Source organism: Enoplosus armatus, chromosome 20 (assembly GCF_043641665.1).
Source record: "Enoplosus armatus isolate fEnoArm2 chromosome 20, fEnoArm2.hap1, whole genome shotgun sequence".
In the NCBI taxonomy this organism is placed as follows: Eukaryota; Metazoa; Chordata; class Actinopteri; order Centrarchiformes; family Enoplosidae; genus Enoplosus; species Enoplosus armatus.
In genome coordinates, this window is record NC_092199.1 from 10,030,451 (window position 1) to 10,057,158 (window position 26,708).

At 40.7% G+C, this 26,708-nt stretch overlaps 1 protein-coding gene across 1 annotated transcript in view; it reads right to left on the reverse strand.

Moving 5' to 3' along the window:
* LOC139303618 (protocadherin-15-like) overlaps positions 1-26,100 on the reverse strand; it is a 131,766-nt gene extending 105,666 nt beyond the window's left edge. The window contains exons 1-8 of the mRNA XM_070927462.1: positions 26,042-26,100; positions 25,698-25,805; positions 24,557-24,690; positions 13,285-13,299; positions 12,390-12,455; positions 4,992-5,152; positions 4,301-4,456; positions 778-897 (exon numbers count right to left, since the gene is read on the reverse strand). Of these exons, the coding sequence (XP_070783563.1) occupies positions 778-897; positions 4,301-4,456; positions 4,992-5,152; positions 12,390-12,455; positions 13,285-13,299; positions 24,557-24,690; positions 25,698-25,805; positions 26,042-26,100 (819 nt within the window). The remainder of the gene's footprint in view (positions 1-777; positions 898-4,300; positions 4,457-4,991; positions 5,153-12,389; positions 12,456-13,284; positions 13,300-24,556; positions 24,691-25,697; positions 25,806-26,041) is intronic.
* Between the last annotated feature and the right edge of the window lie 608 nt (positions 26,101-26,708).

Consider the following 26,708-nt stretch of genomic DNA (forward strand, 5'->3'; position numbering starts at 1 on the left):
GAGACCTTCTGCATGCAATCCAGTTCGTGGAAAAGTGCCTCAGCAATCTCCACAGCCTCCAGTGTTTTGGTCTCTGCTTGGACCCTCAAGACTTTCTCTTTCTCAATTTCTTTGTTGAGATCCTCTACCTCCTGTTTGACCATAGTGAGCTCGGCGACAAACATCGGCCTTTCAGCTGAATGTTTTCTTTTAGCCTCCTCAAATTGCTGAAGAAGTTCCTCAACTGTCGAGGGGCAGGCCACCGTCCCTCTGCTCAGCTCATGGGCGTTCATGACTTCAGCTTTCTGAAGCTCCTTCTCTAGCTCCTCAATTTCCAGGAGCATTGCCTCTTGGTCTTTTTTCTCAGCTGAGATCAGAGCTTTGTAGTGGTGTTTTAGCTCCTGGTTCTCCAGCTGAAGGGCCTCCATGTCTCTGGAAAGGACCCTGATCTCATCCTGATAGATGTTACAGAGATCGCTGTTTAAACCTTCGGCTCTCAGCTTCTCCATTCTCTGATGTGCTGAATTCAGTCACTAAAAACTCTTGTGTCTGATAATACACTGTGATAAATGCTTGTCTGCAAAGGCCTGTGGCTTTTCCTGTTTCCTCTTAAAGACCCAAGGAAGTGTGTGTGTGTGTGTGTGTGCATTGACCTGCTGGATAATTCTACAACATTACAGAAGAAGAAAAACATATTGTGACCTCATAGAACACTGGAATGTCATGACGGCTGCACTGGTGAAGATTCAAATGTGCCAATATTAAAAAAATCTATAACCTGGCAGATGGATAACCTACCGGTTCTTTCGGGTTGTACTGGATGGTGTACTCTATCTGTCCGTTGGGACCGTCATCAATGTCTGCTGCCCCATTGTTCCCCCAGAAACCAGAGAAGATTGTGGTTCCTACCGGCGTCAGCTGAAAACACAACAGACAGAGGATTTCAGTATCTTTGTCTACAAGCTCACACTACATGATGTCAGACACTTAAACACTTTCGTACTCTGTGCCAGCTTCTATCCTGTACTATTGTGTCTTGTCTTCCTGAGAGTGTCATGCAAACATCTACTGTCTGTATGTGGCAGAGATGAGGTAGGGACACATTAAAAATACTCTTCACATGCGTCAGGCCATAAGGGATCTTGATACCCCATTCTCTATACAAAACAAACAGAAAATGACTTGCAGTTTTATGTTTATTGTGCTCAAATGGGGCTTGAGAAGGAGGATCAGCTTGCAGCTGTTTGTGTGCTTTCATTTGCTCTGGAGATAAAAACACAGGCAGCATGGTTTGTTCGACTTTCTTTCTGTCTTTGTTTCTGTCCCTACTGTGAATGTTCGCTACACCTCATTGCCCCATCACATAGACATTTTTAGAAAAAGCGGGACAGTGGGTGATAGAAAATCATGTATGGTATGTCAAGAGAAAAAAAAAGTGTTGATATCTTTATCTTTATTTTGGTATTTGATTTCAGTGGAGAAAAATAATAATAAAGAAACAGATTGGACCCAAATACCCACTGTTATAAAGTAATGAGTCAGTGTCAAAACAGATTACAGCAATGACCAAAAAGGTGTAGTTGGAAGCCATAGCTTATTACACCTACCCTTTTCACGGTAGAAAATTAACAACAAACTAACAACAATCAATTAATCCAATATGCCACAATGTGTAAGTGAACTTCCTGATTCATTCTCACTTTGAGTATGGTTTACTTAGTTTAGCCATGAAATGTATTAATTCATTAATTAAATCTGACTGTAGTCCAAAACATTCTTCACCAAAATAAACTCTGCCCAATGTTTTCACAATGTTTGCCAATTGTTTGATGCAAACCAGTCTTCATTGTAACTTAAAACATATTCAACTTGTACGTGAAGATATTTATGTTGAATAGTTTCTTTCACTTTTACAAGTCAATACCAATGCTATGTTAGCTAGTTTCTAGCTAACCACTGTTACACTAGATACAGAGAACTAGCACATCTGACAATAAAGCTACTAACGTACACTGTGGTAGCTGTTTGGCTAACTGATGTTACACTAGCAACAGTTACTGTAATATTGGCTATTTTGCATATGTAGCATGTAGGTAGGTCTTTTTAGCTAACCAATGTTAAACTAGCAGCAGACAGCTAGCACATGTGAAATTATGGAAGCTGTTTGTAGCTAACCCATGTTCATTTTAGGTTAAAACAAACTAAACTTGAAAAATACTACATGTTTAATATTTTCGTTTTTTTCCTCAATGTTTTTTCTTTTCTTTTTTTTGGCAAAAAACACACTCAAAAATCGAAATAAAACATTTGTAAAATAGCAGTATGTATCTAAATACCTACTGTACAAGACGTGTAGTCAGTGGCCTAAAATGTACATACAAACTGTAAATAAACTCCATATTGGCCTTTGTTTCAATAACTTAATTAATTTGTAATTTGTGTGCCAAAGTATTTTTCATTCTTGCTTTCATTTGTGCTTTAAATTTCACTCTAATTTGTGCTGCACATGTGCAACAAGATAACTCACTTTCTAGTAGAAGATAGATATTAAGAAAGATATTCAGTTTGATGTTCTGAAAGAAAATCTTAACCCAAAAGTTGAACACTTGCCAAAGCACATGAAAGGAAGAACTTCCCCAACCATAAATTGCCGTGCTGTATTTTCTGTGATTATGTGTCAAAACAGAAGACTAATCTCCAGGCCGCACGAGACACATTTGAGATTAAGTTTAATTTAGCTGCTGCACCAGTGATTTGTTACATCATTTCCCTCAACAGGGTTATCTCTGCCTCCCACTGATCCAACAATGGTCCTCAGAACATCTCATGCTGTCACTTTGCCACTTTGGGATACGGCTCTAATGAAACAACTCCAGACTCCGGCACTAGTGCCAGCTCATGAAATCAGCCACAAGGATCACCTTGTACCCAGAAACTTTCACAGTGAACATATAAATTGTGTCGTAGACGTGCTTATAAATAACCATATTGCCTCTCTTAATCTGTCTGCCTCACTTTCTTGCACTCAATAATTGTTAGTAATAGACAACTAAAAGCAGGTTTAATGTAGCTAAAGCTGAATGAACTCCAGAGTCACTCTCTTAATAGTAAATTTACTGCATTAGGTGGTTGGAGTTCTGGGGGCAACAGAAGTGAATTGGACAATAGCTGTCAGCCTAATGAACGGACCTGCACTCAAATCTTAATTAATGCCCACATCAGAATAAATGTATTCACTTTTTTAAAATTATTACCACCACATTTACCTTGGCCTGGCCCACGAATCATATTTTAGAGTTTTTTACGATGCATCTCCTAAATTGTACGGTGGCCGTTGAAGTGAACGGAGGGAATTATTTTCTGAGGAGTAATGAGAAACTAGAGTGCTGTAAGAGGTGGCAGGGTGGAGGAGAAGGGAAAAGACAACCAGAAATATATAGAGTGTGGCAGAGGAAAGGTGGAGAGGTTGAGAAAACGTGACATAATGAAGAGCTGGGGGTGGTGAGGGGGCATGCAAGTGGGAGAGCTGCAAAAACAGAGAAAGAGAGGCCAAGGGAGAAAAAGGGAGAGGTTGAGAAGACAGATTGAGTTGGACAGGCTGTGGAAGACTGTATAATGAGATATTCTACTGGGTACGCCTAGGTCTGTGCTGGCAGCAGGCTACATGTATCCTTGTCCAGTTTAAGTTTGAACCTCCTCTAGTTAAATTCTGCTCCCCCAGACTCTGGAGGACACACTAACTGTGGGATTGGCATCTTAAAGACTATTCTGGAAGCCTCAGAATAACAGATTTATTTCCTTTCCTCGGCTTTGCTTACGGTACAGCCCTTCAACTTCAGTGTGACAGCAAAACACCATGTACAATGTTATCTGGTGGAGGTTTTTATTTAAAATACACTGCAGTATGCAGCTATGCCAGGCTACATTGTCCGAGAGCAGATCACTGCTGCGTCAGTGCAGCCTCTAACGCTGGCATTTGCTAGTGCCACACATGACCCCCAGAGCAGCATAGGAAAAGCTCGGTAAACTACAACTGATCTGCTGTACCTCATGCTGGACTGGACTGTGGCTCTCTCCCCCCTTATGGTCTCTAGTCTCTCTATGGAGTCCTGTACCTGCCATCATGATAGACGGCAGCACTGCAGGATAAGTGCAATAAATGGCTCTTGATTTAGGTGAAAAACTGTCAAGTATTTCCACCACTTTTCCACCAGTTTTATGGACTTTTTTTACTTCACAACATGTCTGAGAGAGACAGAGGTTTATTTGTGTGACACTGTCACTGTGTATGTGTGTTTGTGTGTGTGTGTGTGTGTTTTACCTCACTGACGGCAACATAGTATCTTGGCTGTTGGAAACGTGGTGCGTTGTCGTTGCGGTCTCGAACAACGATGCGGACTTCGTGTAAAATCACCGTGCCAACCAGCTCATTGGTACACTGAACCTGAACCACAATGGACTGAATATATGAGGGGGGCTGGAGAAGGGGAATAGAAGGGATAGATTTTTGGTTAAAAGTTACAATTGTATAGTAGCAATAAATAATTAAACAGAAAATAAAAGAAAATAAACAAAACTATCGCACAGAAGACTGCCAGCCTCTTGTATTATACTTTTTGTGCCAGACTTTCACAATCATCTGCTGGACTACTTTACAGAGCAAAACAGCAGGAGGCTGGTTGTTTTCCAGTTGAGATGGAGCTGTAACTTTTTGAGTTTCTCACAATAGCAAATGCTGGAAAAAGTGAGAGAGCCGTGAAAATTTGCTTCCACCATATTTATCCTCTGTAGTCAAGTGAAAAAGAAAAACTAGGACCAAAGAAAGAAGGAGGTATTTTTTTCATCTGCTGAAACAACATTACATTAAATGTGAGAAACAGTAGTAACAGGCTACCTGTGCCACAAGTGTGAAACAAGATGAGCAAAACAGAGTACAAAAGATAAGACAAAAAATGAACGGGGCCAAAAAAAGAACTTTCCCAAATAGACAAGACTGAAATACAATTGCTTACATCTCTGTCCAGAACCCGTCCGGTGCTGTTGAGGTAAAGGGCTTGTTTGGAAGGGTCAAGGATCACCCAGTGGTCGTGGTTATCCCTTAGAGACAGAGAGATGGTACGATCCGGACCCTCAGCCACGCCGTTTATCTGCATGTTCTCCACCAATAATGTTCCTGGTAATGCAATAACACATTTGTATTAACCCAACAGCTAGAGAGAGAGACACAAAGTCCAGAGTTTCTGGAAATTAACTGTATTAGTGAAAGAAAGGGAAAGAGGCACAGTACAAAGAGAACCCTCTGCTTTCCTTCATCCTGCTTCCTGCTTTCTCAATTAATTATATACCTAGAAATTATATTTGGGTTGTAACCAAGGTCAAGAGCAAAGAGATGGAGAGGCACACAAACAGGAAGAGAGAGCGAGAGAGAGAGCGAGAGTAAAAAGCATGTGGACCTCTGTGAAATTAAATTACTGTAAGTAAGGCAGACCAGGTATAGAGGCCACTCTGTTTGTCTTCTCTAAACCAGTACCTGGAATACTTCAGACCAACTGGAACACAAAATAAAATCAACATTTCAGAGAAAGAGAGAAAGCTAGTCTGCTGGGAAACAGCAAATGTTCTAATGACTTCAACGCTTTCATCTGCATGATTTTTCACAAATATATAAAAAAAAAAAACTCAAAATAAATAAAAGTAAACATTTTAATAAGACAGACGGCACGGATGGAATAAAACTTGATTCATTTATATAGTCAACTGTGGGCGGTGAAGCAATTTGGGAATGAGAGGAATATTGAAAGACACAGAGGGAGAGAGAGAGAGAGAGAGAGAGAGAGAGAGAGAGAGAGAGAGAGTCAGAGAAATAAAAACAGACATGATTTGAATGGAAACTGACAGCTGTATATTTTCCAACTATGCGTATTATCTGCCAGTCAACTCAAAGCCAGGAAACGTTGTAGTAGAGGAGGGCAGGGGGTCAGAGAAGGTAAGTATGTTTTAAAAGAAGAAGAAGCGGTGTCTGAGTTTCATAGAAAGCGCCTGACTTTATTGGTGATTGACAGTGTCAATGAAAACCGAGCGCTGCCGCCGAGTTTTCTTGTTGTCACATCACAATCAAAACTCAGGCCAAAGATGATATTAAATACACTGCTGGATTTCACTTTGGTGTGAGTTTTAAGTAGTCTTATTATTTTTCCTTGGTGAAGTTTCAATGCTCATTCATGTAGTTTCCTAAACCATCGCGTGGTTGTCAAGATTAAAAACACACAGTCATTATCTGTTGAGGGTCAGTTTATAAGTTTGCTGGAAAATATCATAACAGAAGAGGTGTGTATAATATGTGAGAAATAAAAAACAGAGAGCAGAAAAGCTAGAAATGTAACCGCTTGACTCTGTACAGCTCCAAATCATAAGAGACCCATTACCAGGCCCTACACACTGCATTATTAATCTAAAAAAACTGTTTGTGTGTGTGTGTGAGCACAAAACCGTCCTTCAGCACATTATTAGACAGGTTTTTAGCCTAAGACGCAATTTTCTGTCAGCGCGCGTGTGTGTGTGTTAACATGCGCACAACGTAGAACGTATGTGGAAAAAGAGTGAAAATGAATGAAGAATTCTTTTGCCATCTGCCCTCTAACAGATATAGCACACATAGATCAGGACACCTGTATACTAATACACACACACACACACACACACACAAATGAATGCGGCTGTATTGCATGACCCTACAAACCAATGAGAGATAAAGATGGAGAGAGAGAGAGAAAAAAAAAGTTGAAGAGGCAAGCAGGATTGTGTTTGCTTGCTTGCCTGCGTGTGTGTATGTGTGTATGCTACAAAACTTCGTACTTTCACTTCATGTGCACACACAAACGCACACATACAACAACATAAACACACCCGCACTGAACGATCTCATATCTGATCTGCCAGACATAAAATTGGGTCATGGCCTTGCGCTACCATGGAAACCGTGTCAAATGCTTTGCTGTGATTTGCTGATGTTAAATAAACGGGGGAAATTTAATGAAATTGGTTTCTTTATATGAGAAATAGGATAGAAAATGAAATTCATTAGGGGAGTTTCATTCCTTGCCGTCTTTTGGCTATCTCTCTTCTGGTTTTCTGCTTCTGTAATCTGTAAAAAAAAAAAAAAAAATACAGGCTAAAACGAAAGAGACAGATAGTGTCTACACCGTGTGTAACTGTTTCTAATTTAATTCCATAGACCATCTAATATAAATGGGCTCTGTTCACAGTGACCCCACTTCATAGGATGTGTGACTGAACACTGCACTCAGCAGCACCTGATTAAATTGACCCATGTGTTAAAGCATGCAGGGAGAGCCACATGAAGCGTGTGTGCAGCAACATGGAGAGCAGAGAGGAGAAGGAACTGTCCGAGAGAAAGCAGCACAAAGAGCAATTAGAGAGCATGAGACACGAGGCAGGTAGCAGAGGAGAGTGAGGTGAGGAAGATTGGGTTGAATGAGAGGTTGATAGAAATAAAGAGTAAAGAGAATATTAGGAGGAAACAGAGCGAAAATGAGCATTGTGGCGGCACATTAATAGAATTTTTACAGGACATTAGCTTAACTGAATGTGGCGGCACTGCTGGGGTGTCAGCCAGGTACGAGCCCCGGACTGAAAAGTAATCATCACATCTACAGCTCTTGGTGTGGGGACGAAAGAGGGATTCAAGGCGAATACCAGTATACAGGAGGTAGGATTACAGAAGCAGTGAATGCAAGGCCACATAAACCGAGTTTATCTACCATTTGGCCTAATTTAATCACAAAAATGAATTAATTATCTCAGGACAGGTCAGGAAAATGAGCTGCAATTAAAGCAGCTATAATCAATACATAATTATAATTATATTAATGGATCATACAGCTACTTGTATGTGAAGGGTTCACTCGTCCTGATAAACCTTTACACACTTTATATTACTGACTCTGCAGCTCCCCACAGCTCTCCACAGCCTTGTAGCGACTTTCAGCTCATCTTTGCTGTTTTGGTTCATGTACCAGTGCCAGCACCAAACAGCAGCCAGACAAAGTTAGTGACTAGCTGGTGAACTATGCTTTTCCTTTTCATCTGCAGACTGTAAAGGTAAAAAGAAAAAAGAAGAAGCATGACTACTTATGTCTTTTTACTGTTGCTTTTGACAGTTGTAATTGAGTCTTCATGACCAGATTCAGGATTTTCTGTATATTCATGCACACGTGTCATTAGAATATGACAGTGACACTACTGTATTTGTTTTGTGTATTTGAATAATGACCGTTACCCTCAAACAGACTTGAGATTGTAAAACAACTTCAGTGGACAACCCTTATATATTAATAATATACTTTGCTGCTGGAACACGTTTCTATCCATGTATGGAATAATAATAATTTTATTTCGCTTCGGGACCCCTACAACATTATCAGTGGTCAAGCTCGATTAGCAAAGCGGAGTATATTTACTGCAGCACGCTAATGACGTTAGAGCAGTGAGCGCAGATGATTGTATACTATTACATGCTGATGTAGCATGTATTACCTGCTAAATGATAAATTTAATGCATCAGGGGAATGTTATTGTGTATGTTATGTTACTGTGAAGACCCCTGCTTAATGTGTGTGTGTGTCGCTCTGTCCATGTGTATGAGTGTGGCTCTATGTCTGCCTTTCCCACTCCCACACCTATCGACTCATTCTAATCACCCTTTTACTTGATATTATTAAAATCACACCCCTAATTTCAATATTACCTTCTTTTATGGCATTTCCCCGAGGTAAAATTCCCTAACTTGTATCTTGGTGCTCTCCGTCCGCTTCTTTTCTTTCCTTGAGTCTCTCTCTCCCTTTTGCCAACACCAACCCAAGATAATCACCCTAAAGCGAGATTCTCTATTAAATCTGTAACACTATTTCACAGCCACAGAGCAATACATGGCATTATGCATACAAACCATTCCAATACTAAATTATTCTTCAACAGCCCTGTTAGGAAGATTACTGCGCAAACCGGCACCCACTTGTACATGTCGTATGTACACAACGAACACATCGGCACAAAGATAGACAAGCCACGCAATGCACACATTGTTGTAATGCAATAAGATGCAGACACACACACACACACACACACGTATATGCACACATATAGCCATGTGAGCACACATGGTAGCTGCCAGAGGTTTTAACATCATCCCATTGCAAAACACTAATGCAATTTTACAACCAAATCTTTTGCTTCATGAACACAAATAACGAACATAAGATTTTTTTCCCCCTGAAAATTGTGTTAATACCACACATGCACACTCAGGCAAAAGTGAAATATGATTGCCCTCTCAACCAACCTGTAAAGCTAAACTGCAATTATGATATCTTGAATTGAAATAAACATAATTATTTTGTAGCTGAAAGACTGCAAGGGCGAGTGTGTGTTTTCAAAATCCTAATCTTGCTCCCCTCACTTTTAGTTACTCACTTTAATCTCTCTGTGATAAAAATGTTGATATGCTCATCTAAGTAGCCTTGTATTATGTGTGCTCACAGCATGAAGCTTAACAGGAAAGATGAGTGATTTCCAGACTTTGTATTGCCCTGGGTTTTGCCTCTCAGGCTACATACAGGCTTCTGCCCAAACCTCTGATAAGAAGAGGTTGTACCTGCAGCCTGAGAGTATGGCTGGCAGACACTACTCAGGGCTGAAAAATTACTGAAACCCTGAACCCCACAACAATTTAATCTATTTTTTTTTTTACACTCAATTTTCTCCTGCAAATAGGATAGAATTGAAATTTAATCAAATGTTAAATATTAGATATGACAGCAAAGGTCAGTGCTCTTTTTACTGAAGAGGCACATACAATATTTATGTGTCATAAAGTATGAGGTTTCTGTCAACTATAAACTATAAAAACTATGAAACTATAAAAAACTAATAATATAGCAATTTACAAATCATTTCTGTTTTTTTATTAGACTACCATTCATTTGGAAAGTGACACATTTCTTAATGTGTTATTTTCTAGATTGATATAAATATATGAAATGCATGAAATAGCATTCACATACTTTAATTTGTTTTGTTTTTTTGAAGAACTTCTGACCTTTTGTGTCTCCTTCACTTCTGAAACCAAACGTACGCCCTTGAGTCAACATCAATTGAGCTTAAGTAGTATAATATAATACAAGTGATTTAATTAGCAAAAAACTAACAACGAAGAATTAAAAAAAACTTTTCTGGATTAAAAAAAAGTAAATAATAATCCCCCCAGAGGTGTCCTTGAGGCATTCACATCATATTAAAAGTACTGTAGATAAATGATAAATCTTGCAGTCATGGACGACCAACATAAGTGGCAAGTGGGAAAATTACCAGTCCCAGACTGATGTGCACACTCTTATGAATGAAGAATATAGAAGAATGCAGTAAAAATGGAAAACAGGAGAAATAAGAGGATGGATAGCTTAATAGGATGCAGCCATCAACAGATACAGACGTGCCAGCTGGATAGATGGAAGGCGCAGTACTCCTCTCTGTCTGGTGATGCTATGCTAATCTCTTTTTATGTCAGTTAGGATTACAGTGATCAGGTCTCACAATTTAAAACTTGGTTGAAGAGCAGACATGGCAAACATCCTGACAGGTTTCTGTTTCTGAACAGTAATCTATAGGCTGGAGATAAGAGGGTGATTTAAGCACACAGACCAACTTGTCTGTGTACATTTCACCTTCCCCCATAAGATTTAGTGGCCTTCCTCAAGGCCAACATACGCCTTAATTTACTTGTGATCAAAGTAAGGATTAAACTCATCAATTAAAATGTGATCCCTCCACGAATAACCGCCTCTGAATTTCTCAAAAGTGATGTTCATATACACAGACAAGCCTGCACTACAACACACTCCTAGGGACACTCTGGGATTTGTGTGCTTGTTTATATTCCTCTGTACAGTCTAAATGGCCAAGAGCCATCAAACCAGGAGCCACTAATTAGCCAAGAAGGTCTTAAACAGTTTGAGCTAACTCTGGAAACAAAAACACACTGAAGATATTTCCTTTGGTGTTCGGTTAAAAGGTGTCTGAACACTCTGACAGCCTTATCTTTGTTTAGTCTGGTGGTTCAATGTCGTAGGAGAGAAGAGAAGAAAAAAATAGCTGTCTCAAATATTCAAATTGGGAGTTCTAGTCAAACAAATGTTCATCATTTATGTCTAACTCAATGATTTACTTGCAAAATACCCACTTGACACAACATCAAGGTCTGGGAAACAGAAATAAATGATTATAAATTTTGTAAAAAAACAAAACAAAAATCTTGGTCTTGGACTTAAACCAAGTATCACTGGAAAAGTTGACAAAATCATCACAACCTAGGCCCCAAAACAGAAGATGCTTTGGATCCCAAATATAGCTCACTACGTTCTCCATCAGAAAATTGTTGCCAATTCATATTAAAGAGATAGTTAAAGAGTTTGATGAGAAGATTGATATTACTCTAGTATTGGTCTGTTTAAAATGAAGATACAGCCAGCAGCTGTTAGCTTAGCCTAGCATAAAGACTGGAAATGGGAAAACAGCTAGCATGGTTCCTTCCAAAGGTAACAAAATCTGCCTACCAGCACCTCTTCAGCTCATCAATTAACAAATTAAATCTTGTTTGTTAAATCTGTACAAAAACTGAAGTTTAAAAATGTGAACTTTTTGATTTTGTATATGTTTTAGTCCCATATTGTGTATGGGACTATTTCCTGGTTGGATGCGGTGACTTCCTGCCAGGCAGCCTATAGAAACTCCAGGTATGGATTAAACAAACAAGATATAATGTGTTCATCTGTGAGCTTTAGAGGTGCTGGTAGGCAGATTTTGTTATCTTCAGACAGAGCTAGGCTAGTTCTTTCCCCCTGTTCCAGTCTTTAGGCTAAGCTAAGCTAACCACATTTACACAAGAATGGTATTGATTTTCCTTTCCAACTCTTGGCAAGAAAGCAAATAGGTGTATTTCCCAAAATGACAAACTCTTCCTTTAAGCATCTTTTCTTATGAATGGACACACAGAAAGATGTAAAGACACTCATATCTTTTTGCTGTTTACGCTCATACACAGTGATTTAGTTTATACTGAATGACCTAATGTCTTATATTCCAGGAAGAGGGATCAGACTCCAACTATGACACAGTTGGCGCAGACCTAATGCATATTAATGAGTGCAGGTTACATGCCATGCCAATCAGCATCTGCTGAAAAGGTCAAGATCATCTAACAGTGTTTGTTTAACATACGGTAAAAGGTGATGATTATCTTAAAAATGTCTAACAAAAGTTCAGTTGTCACATCTAAAGCGAAAGAGCTCTATTTAAATTCATTTTCCGGTAAGTAAAACAGCTGAATACTTTACCATTGGGGCTTTCTTCGTCTATGGCAACGATGGTAGCAGGAGGACCTGACCGAGACAGTTTACATTCTGGGAGGGCGAAAGAGAAAAAGGAAAAATGTTGCGTTAACATTAGTACCTTCTAGGGTTTCACTGCCTTATACCCATTTTAGAAAAGTTTGAGCTACATTTGTGAAGCATATGGTTATGTTAGTATTTAGAAGGAAAATGTTTTAAAATGGCTTGTAAGCACACTGTCCTTTTACTTGATATACATTTACTAAAGGTACAACGTTCGGTCCTTAGACCTTCATCAGGTAAGAGTGAGGAACAAAAAACATGTAGATGTATCGAGTAAAAAGACAGTGTGCAGTAGTACTCTCTTCTCAAGTTTTTTCCTATAAGTGAGTGGCTGCTGCAATCAATCAAAACATTGTCTCTTTTTAAAACTAAATCGGATTCTGCCCAGCAAAGTGCTATATGTGTCTATTTCTATATATATATATATATATACAGAAAGAGACACAGACAAATAGAAAAAGTAAAAACAAACTGAATATAAAAAACTAAACACCATCATGGCTAGGAAATGCTGTAAGGATAACAGCAATAATTAAATGGTAAGTTTGTTAGATATAATCTGGAGCTTATTAACCTCATTGTTCTCTCTAGAAGAAATGGATTGGGTAAGAGCAGAGGAATCATATAACTGGAACAAAATATTGTAGAAAAAGAGGGGAGGTAAGGGAGGCAAGACTTGACAGTGAAGAGAGACTAATGTCCATTTTTTCATCTGTAACGACAGGCATAACCCCCCCCTCCTCCATAACCATCTCTGTAGGGTTAGAGGGGGGTTAATAAACTAGCACAGTGACTGAACACACAGTTAAAAGAGGAAGAAAGAGGAGATAGTTCTTACCCTCATATTGCCAGTCTGCAGTTTGAGACATTCCACCAGGAAGAAGAGGAGAGGGAAGGTAGCATCCAAGGAAGGATAGGAGGAAGGAAAAAGCAGAAGAAAGAAATCATGAAAGATAAGAATTAACCTGCAAAACAACCAACAGAAAGGGGAAAGTGGGGAGTCAAACATGAAATAAGCAGAGCGCAAGCAAATAAGAACTGTGTTGTGAGGTGTGTGTGTTTGCATGTACGGTATAGAAACGTTGATGTGCTTATCTCTATAAGCTTCTCCACCTCCATTCACAGCCACCACCCACACTTACTGTATTACTATGACAAGAAATAATTTTAACCCAAGCTGGAGGCTTAAAATGGTCCCATTCAGAGTGGAAAAACGGGACCTGCATTCAAGGATTCTCCTTTATCCCTCTGTCCTCGCCAGAATACGTAACTACAAGAACAACCACTTTGACAAAGACAGGGCAACATTATTGCACCGCTCTCGAGGACGGTTGGGAAGAATCCCACCGGGCAGGCTGGAAGACTGATATCTGCTCACCTAGAAAATAAACTTCATGGAACAATAATCACACGTTGTCTCTCTCTCTCTCTCTCTCTCTCTCTCTCACACACACACACACACACACACACACACACACACACACACACACACACCCACACACACACACACACACACACACTCTCTCTCTCTCTCTCTCTCTCTCTCTCTCTCCACGATTAAGCATTACAACTGTGCAACATCATAGATTATCTCAGGATTAATTGGTATTGTGTTTCTTGTTATGGGAGACGGTATTGAATGTTCCCAAATATAGATTGAACTGTCCTAGGGCTCCAAATTAGCTTATCTGAGTGCTGAAAATGATTGGTTTTCCAATTTGTCATGCTGAGAAGGAGGCAGAGAAATGTTTCCTCATGGTCATTTAAAACTGACCCTAAAATCAAGCCAAATGCTAGCTTGTGCACTTTACACTACACTTAACACTTTACTTGGTTGAACGTATAGGAAGTAATAGAAGTGTATGACATATCCACAGATTTGGCATTTATTAGCAAGCAAGCAGTTGTTCTAGCTAGCATGACAAGTAAAGAGGTTCAAACTGTACTTACAATGGTATGTTTCTAATTCGCTACTGCAGTTCCTGTCCCTGCTAACCTGTTAACAACCTGACCATGCTACATCTACATTGCTGTTTGCTAGTCAACCCTGTCTCCTATGCAAAATACTTTTCTAGACTTCTAATTTGCTTTGCGAAATCCATTTTGGATCAAATGAGATTGCTGCAAGGATTACTGTCAATGACAACAGTTTTTCTTATCCAGGAAGTGTGACAATCTAATCCTGCACCAAAGTCACAGAGAGGAGGTTGGGGTGGATGGTTGGGTGAACAAAGCACAGGACTTTGACACCAAAGACTGGGGTTCATGTTCTGTGTCCCACATGTTGTTAGGTTTAGATTACTTAATGCTGGCTAGCGGCATTCAGTATTTTGCTGATGAGAAGGACGATAGAAAGAGTAATGTAAAAAACAACAACTTGTGATTTTAGTAAGAGGTACATGCAGAAACTCTTTCTCAGCGAATAACAGTCGGGCACAGTGACCTCCTGAAGTCTTACTGTCATGGTGAGGTTGCCAGGCAACCAGTGGAGATGCTTTATTGGGCAGGTGAATAAACTATTTGTCAAGAAATACCTACACCTTTTAACTCCCTCTAAAACCACAAATTGATTACATTACAGTTTTTGTACGGATTTAACAAAGAAGACACAATGTGTTCATTAGTGAGCTTTAGAGGAGCCATCTCAGGTTATCAGTCCAGAAAGATGCATGAGCCATGGAACAATAGTCACTAGTTACATCACACTCTACCAGCTGGCCTCTGTGTGTTTGTGTGCATGAGTGTGTGCGTGAACAGCAGATGACAGATGTGTATCCCCTGCTTGACTGCCTTTTTATCCTTCAGTGTAAGCTGATGCCCCTCATCTATTACTAACTAGCCATTTGTTCTCTATGGGGCATCTCTGTCTCTTCCCCTCCCCTCCCCCCGGTTTCTTCCCTCCTCTGTCTCTTCTCATCTGCCTCCCCCTCTCTACCAGTCAGTCTGCTTTCCCCCCTCAAATAATAAAAATTAAATGGGATGAAACAGTAAACAGTCCGGGCTGTAACTTAAAGTGACAGATGAACACGATGAGATATGAAAATGAAATGAGCTAAATCTTTAAAAAATCTGAACACCCGGAACGGATAGGTAATGCTAATTTATTCATCCAATTTCTCTCTGTCTATGAGGAATTTGAGGAAATTGTTGGCACTTCTTTCAAGTTAAATCTTCATTAAAACAAACACTTCCACGTATTTGCACAGAAGTTTAACCATGAAGATGGAATCAATTAAGTTGCCACATATTGTTAGCAGGTCCTAAATTCAATCATGTGTTTGAGTAATTTCCTTTCTCTGTGCATGACAGTTAACTCAAGATTGATAATCTTACTGTGAAAAACCACAGTAATTGCATAGAAATGCAAATGATCTGTTATTCACATAGGTCACAGGCATATTTCAGGACAAGAGTACACTTGTTTGTATGAGATATCCAATAAAAGGGCTCCTGTCACACAGTTAGTGTTCTCCTTGTATGCAGGTACTTCTCCCCGTTAAGTGTCTACTCATGCTCACCCTCAAAAGTTTACTTGTGCATTTCTTCCCTCATTGATATGGACTTGTCTTCCTGTAAGCACTCACTTATTCTCCCCTAAGCACACACTTGTGCCCTCCTCTTTCAAAGTTTCTGGAAAAAATAATCAGTGAAATGACTTTGTGCATGAGCAAGTGAATAAATCCATCTAATGCCAGGTTTCTGTCAAGGTGATGAAAAGCTCCATGGAGAGCTGTGTGAGGGGAATGGGGGTAGAGTTTTCAAGGTGTGGATCACAAAAAAAGAAAAAAAGAAAAAGACCTAAAACTTTTAAATGGACCTCGCCATTCAGACAATATCACAGGAAGTCAATGAGAAAAGGCTGCTTCGTTTCAGGTTTATCATCCACCCAACGCCTCTTTATTTAAACCTGGAGTGTTTCAATCAATATCTTCTTTATTTAATATTCAAATGCTGTCCATCTAAACTTGGCAGGCAGAATAAGCAGGTATGGATTGCCAAAGGGTGGCAGGAAAAAATTAAGGACAAAGTCGACTCAGGAAGAAGAGAGAGAGAGAGAGAAGTGACGGCAGCTGAAGACCACAGCAATCACCAAGGAGTCCAAACAGTCTGGAGCTGGTTGAAAACAACTATTGTTGTTCAGTACACACAGCTGAGCAACAGTCTCCATGATACACACACACACACACACACACGCATGCTGCTAAGAAACCGTTTCTTCACGACTGCATGTGCACATTCACGCCACTTTGCACAGTTTACACAATCGAGCCCGTATGCCTTCCTGCACACGCACATGCTAGAGTTACCATAAAATATACATGCTGATACTGTGACTCAGTGGGGCACCTGGACAAGGCATGAGGGTGTGCGTGTGTGTGTGTGTGTGTGTGAGCCAGGATCCATTGGCTGTGTAGAGTGAGTCACTTCACAAAGAAAAGCTGCCACATTGCCAGCAACAAAGACATTAATGTGGCCTATGTTGTGTTATCGTCACAATATCAAAGGAATAGTTCGATATTATCTAAGCCTCTTTAATCACAATTTGTTGGTTTTAGAAGACATTTATGAAGAAAGCATTTACATGTAGAAGATGGTAAAGTAACAAATGTTTAGCATAGCAATGGCACACAGTGGGCAATAAAGTCTTATAAAATGCCTTGGGAAGCTAAGGCAGACCAGAAGCACGTTAGGAAATAAAAACTGAATACTAATCATAGCTGCAGTTCATATAATCCAATGAGAAATTAGCAGTGTGTCTGCAGAGGTTAACTCCGTGGCGCAGGATCAGACGACACAAACTAGCAGAAAGTATTGGCAAGCTTAGGATGCTTTGTTCCCAAGTGACAGTGAAGAATACCACAGGCATCGGAGCCATCACACTGGCCTGCTTCCACTGAAATAATTGACTTGTTTCATCTGATGATGTTTCAGACTGGGCCTGTGAATGATGCACTGTGGGCCCCTTTCACAGGGCAGAAGAGGAAGCAGCAGGCAGTCCTCTAAAGATTATGATGTTCTGTGTTCTTCTTTCTTATCCAGTGGGGAACGGGTTGAATGATGTTGGTAAATGTAGTCGAGTAAAACAACCTTATGGCAATAGTTTGACATTTTGGGAAATATGCTTATCTGCTGTCTTGATGAGAGTTAGATGAGAAGAACATCCAGCAACAATGTTAATGTCAAATTAGCGCAGTGGCTGCTGATTCTCTAATTTCAGGCTCAACACTTTCTTTCTAATACGAGTTCAAAATACTTTTTAAGCTTTTTAATCCAATTTCTTTTTCCCGTGCCATATTTGTGCTCATTCAAGTTGAAGTTTTACTTGACTGCAGTCTGCTTGTTACCAGCTGTTAAATACTCGCTTGGCTACCTTGCCTGGAGTCTTGATTGTGAATGGGAAAACCCAATGGTGGTGAACTCCAAAATATGCTGGAATAATATGTGAATTTACAAAAAGTTACCTCAAGAGACATCTGTGTGTGTGTTCAGATTTCTGAGAAGATTTCTCTCTTAAAGGAAAGAAAAAATTCCACTGTTGATTAATGGCCACAGAACTGGGACGTGGCACACTCAAAAAATGGCAAAGTAAACATCTTATGATGAAACTGTCCACTCTAAAGTGCAAGACTGGAGTGAAATGGATAATATAACAAGAGAGGAGATGGAAGAGTCGGACATTCGATATGCAGTTGCATCGAGTGAGATCTGTAGAGACGCCATTTAAAAGGAAACCTGTCTTTTAGAAAACGCTTTAAAACAATGCAGCGAAATCTGCAGGAAAAAATTTGTTTTGAGTGTCTCTTTCATATGCACACAATAAAGTTAATGAGGATTAATGGCATCACAGTGACCTAATATTGTGAACATTATGTGTGTAGCATTCCCACAGTATGTGTGGGTGTATAGCCATTAATAGTGTTCCACAGGGTTTGTAATTTAATTACAAATTGGGGCTTTTTGATAGAACTTCATTAATATGCAAAGAGCCCCTTTGAGATAATTTACTTATTAAAAGCACATTATTAAAACTGTGTAAATGAAAATGTTAAAACAAGAAGCTGCGCTAGTAATTTCTTTCATTCTTTCCAACTGAAGCCCCGCTGTCTGTTCCGCAACACGGCTCACAATACATTTCAGCCCGTATACCAGAAAGTTTTGCCACAGAATTGACTGGCTGGCTGACAGGCGTGACTTCTAAAAGTATACTGCGCGATCTTTCAAACAAGCGGATTGAGAGATAAGGTAGTAAAAGGCTGAAATACGGGAGCAGGCAGACAGGCGAAAGGGTGTTTTTTTCCTCTAAAAGTTCTCGTGTGTCATGTCCTTTTTAAGCTTCCATCAGCAGGTACACCAATCTGCACTTCTCCCTGGGGTCCCATTCCTCTCCGTCTTCCCTCCTCCACCCAACCAGCCTAGCCGTTCATCCATCACCCATTCATCTATCCATCCATCCTTCCCCCTCCCGATCCATTCATCCATGGAGGACAGAAGAGGAGCAGAGGAGACGATTCAGGGGGACAGAGGAGAGAAAAGAAGGGGAGGATTGGTGGAGGACAGACTGAAAGGAGAGAGGAGAAGGAGAGGAGTGTGAGGAGAGGATTGTGGAGGAGAGAGACAGCGTGACCTTGCGTTAGATTGATGTATCTCTGGAGAAAACGGATTGTAGACCCGCTCGCACACACACACAGACACATACACACAGACAGACACACACACACACACACACACACACACACACTGACTCAGTGCTGTAGGGATCACCACTTTGTCACTGTGTTGGCTTATCCATTATCCTGACTCTCCCCCTCTCCCTCTCTCTGTCTCTGTCTCAGTATGTCAGGTCTGCTCCCAGCCGGTGCGGGGTTGAACACAGCTGACAGCGGTAGTGGTGGTAATCAGACAGTGGTTGTTCTGAGGACACATGATGAAAAAACATAAACACCCCTCCGGTAACCCCAAATGCTCTTATGGTGGCCAGCAACTGTAGGATCCCCACTCTTGGCTGTAGGTGTAGCCCGGATTCCAAAATTTTTTTTTTTAAAAGGAATAGTTTGACATTTTAGGTAATACGTTTATTCGCTTTCTTTCTGAAAAAGAGACGAGAGGATCTATCATGTCATCTCATGTTTATGCTTTATGTTTTTGACCAGCAGAAGCAACGTTTTAAAGACAGTAACGTTATGTCCCTGGGTTAACTGTCTCTTGACATGCTAAATATATGTCAGAAAAAATAAAATTTGAGAATTTTTAAAACCAAATCCCGCTTTCATCTTCCTGTAAAAGGAAAAACTTTTTTTTGTTGATTCATATTGAACTCCAGGCAGTTACATAAATGTATCCAATCAAATGTGATTTGGGGTGACGAGCTAACCCCGTCCACCACATAAAATCACACTTGGCCTCCAGCAGAGCAACATCATAGCAGGAAATGTGTTTGGATTTCAGCTGGCAAAAACTTTGTTTACATTTGAATGTAAGAATGTGGTTGAGGCCTAATTTGCTCATTTAACCCATATCCTTCTTCTCCTGATCTAACAACTCCGGTGAGGGATGTGTGTGTGGAGGTGAACAGTCCTCCACAGCTCTGTACCTGTGTTCGCGCAGCCGCGCCCACTTTTGAGCAATCCAATCATACACATTGTGTTTGGTGAGAAAGAGCGAATGTAAACATAACCGTTTGTTTACAAGAAAATAAAGTACACAACTAGAGTCAGCACTTAGGCTAGCTTAGCACGAAGACTGGAGGCAGGGGGACACAGCTAGCCTGGCTCTTTCTAAAGTGAAAAAGAAAACACCTACAGACACCTCTAAAGCTCACTAATGTCTGCTTCGCTGAACTCATACATAACCACAAATGTAAAAATGACTGTGGTTTTATGGGGAATTACTTGCTTGGAGCAACAGCAGAATCTTGCCAGGTTTGTACAGTCTGCACCAACTGCCTTTTACCAACTGAATGGCAACATGTGCTAGCTGGAAATGCTGCACAGTAGTGCTGGGTGGATGGATACACATCAAGAACATGGTTCCAACTCTCCCAAAAAAACTGAAATTGTCATTTTTATTCTTCTGTTTATGTTAGAAAGCAAGACACATCATGTTAATATGACAGGTATTTTTGTTTCAGTCTTCATGCCAAGCTTGGCTAAACATGTCCTGTCTCGTGTGTTTTTTGTTGGGTTTTTTTTCGATGATGTTTCTCCTTTCAATCTGAACTCTTCTTTCTCAGTGGCACTGTTAGCACACACTTGACTCGTATACTATACAAACTGAGGTTTGCATAAATAACATTATCTATATGCTGTATGTGTGTGTCAAGGACAAAGTCTTTGTAAAGGAACATACATAGATTGAGAGAAAAATTGAGGGGCATTGAGTAAAGGAAGGAAAAAAACTGCAATACATGTGAGAGGGGAAAAGTTCCAGAAGCAAAGGGAGAGGTGGAGAAATACCAATCTGGAGAAATACCAGTGTGCTTCAGAGATGGGGGTATAACAGGGAGATGACAGGGGCTGATGAGAAGAAATGGCAGACAGAGAAAGAAAAAAAGCAGTGAGAGGGACAAAGACAGAGGAAGAAGAGAAGGGGGGGCTGAAGTGAGGACAGATGGAAGAGACATTCGCTTCAGATGAAACGTCTAACAACAAAGAAAAGCAGTAATAAATATTAAAATCACCTTGAAACCTCCAACTCCACCCACATTCACACACACGACACACACCGACACCCTCACACACGCACAAAATATAGCATAAATCTGCAGTGCCAGCCCACCTCACTGGAACAATTGACATTAGCGGTGTAGCATATTTGTCATGAGCACATATGCCGTCCTCCTTCATCACACAGACGTACAAGTTGTGGAAACAATATCATGAACACCTGCACGAGTCTAGTGCAAGAATAAAAACCTCCCTGGCAGAGTCAGATAGGAGTTATAGACTCAAAGAAGGTATTAAGTCCTGCATGTTACTGCATTCAAATGTACATGTATTATTCCATTTTTATGCGGAGGTTGAAAATGATGGAAGTTGAAGAGGTTGAAAAGGATGTTGCTCTGGCTGAAAAAACTTAAAAATACAATTAATAGTATAGTTATTAGCAAGTGCTATTTAAAGCTGTAATTGGAGCAATCTGGTTTTTCCTTGTCACTATTTGACATGCAGAGAAAGAGATGTGGGCAGTGGTTCCGAGGTCTGAAACTATGCAGGCGAGGTTTTTTGGAGGGAAATATCATCTGGTGTAGTGCTATGTGGTAGCTGATGGACAATCAATGCATACATTATAGGCTCAATGCCAATGTGGCCCCAGTGAGTGCTGGACAATGGAGGAAACATCATATAAACTTAAATTCTTACTCGCTATATCAAGTATCGGATGAAAACAATATAGGTTTTAAAATATCTTTTAAAAAACGGCTTTGCAAATAATTAATAAGGGAAAGGCATTCAACATGCTGACTGTCATCTATCGGCATCTATTGTGACTGATATTAGACGGTGGCGAGTGTGCCCCACAATTTACCTGTTTATTTATACCCTGCCTCTTAATGCAGCGTGCCCTACACAGCTGTGAGTGTGAGTTCATTCAGAGTGACACTCCGTAGAGTGGAGGGCTTGCGAGTAGGAATCGGTTTGGGAAAGGGTCACAGTCATGCTAGCAACTGACATTTACATAAAGTCAGACTCTTTTTTCCGTGCATCTTCAGAATCAGAATCAGAAAGCTGTAAGGCCTGACAAAGTCATGGTGAGAGCGGTGACTGGTGATATCTGGTTGATGCTGTATTGTACCCCTCTCTTTTTTGGCAAGTATTCGTATCATTTAACACCCTGCAGCTGTGCCCATAATCACTGGCGTGTTATGACACACACACGAACCAGCACACAGTTTCATTGTCATGCAGGAACTCTCATGGACAATCACACAGGTGCACAGGAACAAGCATTTAGGCATTAAAAAAGAAGAGCCTCATGAACACAAAGGATACACACACACACACACACACACACACACACACACACACACACACACACACACACATCACACTCAATATATGAGAACCCAAGCATAACTCTTTTCATGCCTTCTGTTGTGTCTTGTTCATTTGCGCAGATAAGTCACATTCAATTAAACCAGCGAAGCACCGCCTACACACCGCAGGCTTCAGATGAATTCATAATCAGAGTCAAGTCAGTCAAGTTTGCATTGACATTCACATTGAGCAACGGTAAGTGTGAATCCAACAACAACAGCTAGAGTAAGCTGTGTGCTGTGTGCTACAAGTCAAACTGACTTCAGTAATGAGCACCAACACACTAAGATCTTAATCAGTTAGAAGTTACGATTGTTATTTTTTTGTGGGGGGGGGCAAACAAGAGTAAAAGGGTTCGGGGGTGTTAAACTTTCAGCCCACAAACCTGATTTGACACATTGTGTGGTCTCTCACCCTGGGATCCAGGCTCATTAAAAATATACTGGTACTCTTGTCACTTGGGAAACCGAAAGTGAGTAAATATAGTCTCTTAAAGTACCTTGGGACCCAGGCTAATTAAAACATACTACCTACTCTTGTCATGCGGGGGTCCAAACAGCTAAAATCAACCGCTCATCCTGGGACTCGAGCTCATTAAAAACACACTAGCACTCACGTCACGAGGGGGGACCCAAAGTGAGCAACATATTGTCTGTCAACCTGAAAATCCAGGCTCATTAAAACATACTATTCTTGTTATGCACAGATCCCCCAGAATAACGCCTGCAGTCCTGTTTTTGAGACCCTAGCAGCAGTTTAGGGAACACAGTTTTACAGGTGAATGCAGGTGGACATGAGTGATGAGGAGAAAAGAGGAGAGGCAGGTGGGTTCGGGAGATCTGAATTGAAGGGATGTTTAGAGTCGTATACTTCACTGCATTCACTAAAAAACTAAATGCACACGCTTGATGCCTACATATGCTCCTCCTCTACGTCTGTACAGAAGCGTACACACTTACAGACATTCACCTCTGGCTGCAGCCCCTGTCAGCTAAATGCCAACCAGATATATCTCAAGGACTAAGAGTTAAATGGAATATTAATATTCTGACAAATCGAGCAGAAAGTCAAGAGAGTATTATGTTGAGCTCTCCCATCGGTGATGACTTCATTTCTGTCTTACCTTGCTTCAGTTTGCTCTCAGTTCAGGGGGATATGGATGTGGATGTTTTATCAACATTAAAATATTCTTGCCATGTTTCTTCCCATTAACTGTTACAATTATCAAATGGATTACAGATTCTTCTAACAGGGTGAAGTGAGAGAAGAAACACTGTAAAACAACAGGACGCAACATCCACCTAAAAACTTACATAACACCCCATTCCAAGCATTTTGGTATGTAGGCTAATATGCCAGAGATAGATTCAAAACATTGCTATCATTATTATTAGTTGGTCTGTAAACAGGATGTAGGAATTTGGGACTTTGGGATCAATTTATAAGCTATCTCACAAAATGAGCCCCATCAAATAATTCTAGCTTTTTAAAACTATTTAATGGGTTGCAGTGGGACTGTGATGGCACATGGTCAAGTTGGTATTCATCAGGTTTGCCAGAACAGGGTAACAAGACTAAGAGTCTGCAACATGCTAGCAGCTCTGTGAAGCTGCACTCAGCCAATGTTTACCATGTTCACCAATGAGGAAATATTAATGGCATACAGATGGACAAAAATGTAACAAGAAAAGACTGTAGTAAAGAGGTAAAACTGTATATACTGCTTAACACACTTTGACAAATTGTGTTGTGGCTGTCTAAACAAAACACTATTCTATTATTCTTCAATCATCAACACATATCAGGCATCAAGCAGAATCAATAATGAATCAGGAAAATCTTGTGACCCACTGCAGCTGACTGAGATGTGCTCACTACATCAGATAAGCCTGAAGTCAGAAAAGTTCTGTGCGCAATTCTGATATTAAATCCCAGCTGAACTGACTTGATTCGACTTTGAATTATAAAACAGAGAAAAAAAAGATGAAGACAAAGAGAAAAGACAAAGACAAAGACAGAAAGAGTGACTGAAAAAGAGATGGATCAGGAGGGGACAGAAATAGAGACTCCCTTTACCTTCTGTGTCTTGGCCGAGGCAGGTTGATAGCAGCAGCAGATAAAGGACTCCTGTTCCCATTATACTCGGCCATTTGACCCGGCCCCATGACAGTGGCCCCATTAAGTGCGTTCTAACCATCTTCACCACCACGCTTCACCATGCATCCAGCTGCAGAGAAGAGGAAGAGACGGGAACACATGAACACAGGTCAGTCACGATCACTCAACTCATTTTCAGCTGCGCAGTACGCAACATTGAAAGCAGTCATTTTCAGGTACTTCCCTTTCAGGCTATGTCACCTGTGCTCTGGCTTTCAGTGAATAGCGACGTGCAGGCATACATTAACATGCTCACAAGACGACATCTGCCACTGAAGAGAAACAACAGTCATATAGAGTTTGATGTAGCAGAACTGCACGCACTTACCCGACTCATCCCTAGAGAAGTAAGCTGTTTGAAAATATGCTTTCCATATTGACAGTGCACTCCATTAAATCCCTAAAGTGAGATGCCCTCACAACCTACAGCTCAGATGGCATTCAATATTCATTTTGTGGCTGCACTTCACCGGCTGCTGCGTCGCCAATCTAAAATCTTTGATCAATCTTTGTGCTCGTGCATGAAAGTAAACGATCGTTTCACAGGGATTGCCACCACAATGGAAAATATGGAAAGCTGTGGATGATGATAGAGAAGGAAATATTTTGTGCACTGTAAAATGCCAGCGGTGGCAACAACACCTCAGATCTTTGCAGCGGAAACATTTGACACAGTTGATAAAGCATTTGAAAGATGCTGTACAGAAGAGAGAGTGAGAGAAATACATTAAGCTGGTATCAGAATCACAATCAGCTTTATTGGCCAGGTGTGTGCACTCAATGTACATACACAGAAACAGACACACATACAGCTTAAAACAAGGACAACAAGCTCGACAAGGTAAAGATAAACATTAAGCTACTATGCACAGATATAAATATATATATATATATATATATATATATATATATATATAAAGGATTAAGGTAACAGGTTGCTTTATACATAGTACATGAGGTAGGTGGATATGACAGTATATACAGTATACACAGCGTATGTAGATTTATGTTTGAGTGATGAGATGTGTATCTATGTATGTACAGTGGATGTTTGTGTCACAGGGTTATTGCACAGCGATTCTTCCTGAAGTTCCCTGCAAGATTGTTGGCCTGTGGGTAGAAACTGTCGTTGTGTGCGGTTGTTTTGGCGTACAGTGCTCTGTAGCACCTAGCAGAAGGGAGAGGTTGGGACAGGTTGTGTCCGGGGTGTGATGGATCTGCGGTGATGTTTCCTGCCCGTTTCCTGACTCGGGAGATGTATAAGTCCTGAATGGAGGGCAGGTCGACACCATTGATTCTTTCTGCAGTCCTAACTGTGTTGTGGTCTGTTGCTGTCCTGTATGGTGGCAGGTCCAAACCAGACTGATGGATGTGCACAGAACAGACTGAACAAAAGCTGTGTACAATTGGATCAGCAGCTCCTTGGGCAGATTGAACTTCCTGAGCTGGCGCAGGAAGTACATCCGCTGCTGGCCCTTCTAGATGTGCATGCTGGACACCCACTTTAGATCCTGGGAGGCACAGTGAGCTGAGTTTGGTAGGCAAGGGGTCCAGCAGGGGGACTGTGATGTCCTTCAGGTGGGCCAACACCAGTATTTTGAAGGACGTCAAGACTTCAGACGTCAGGGTGACAGGCCTGTAGTCATTTAATCCTATTTTGGAGGGTTTGTGTGAATGTGTGCAGCTTTTGTGTGTGTGTATTGCTTAGGTGGAGACTAATTAAATTTCATAGGCAGAACATGTACTGCTGAAGGGAAAATATAAAGTTTCTTTGAAGTTCTCAGTCAAAAAGACATTTGGGCACCGTCTGACTCTGTATGTGTGCGTGTCTATAAATTGGTCTTTGATTGCTTTGTGGTAATGTAGCTCAAACCCATCCAGCATCAATACTGCCCACTTACTGTTAGATAACCTACAAGAGAAAACAGCTTTTGGCTCTTCAACACAGACAGACGCAGACAGTGTGTCTATGTGTGTGGTAGGTGGAAGAGAGAGCACATTATTTTGAGGGTTTACAGGTAACGTTCAGGACCTGTTCAGGACCGGAACATCCACCCTGTGGGAGCCAAGA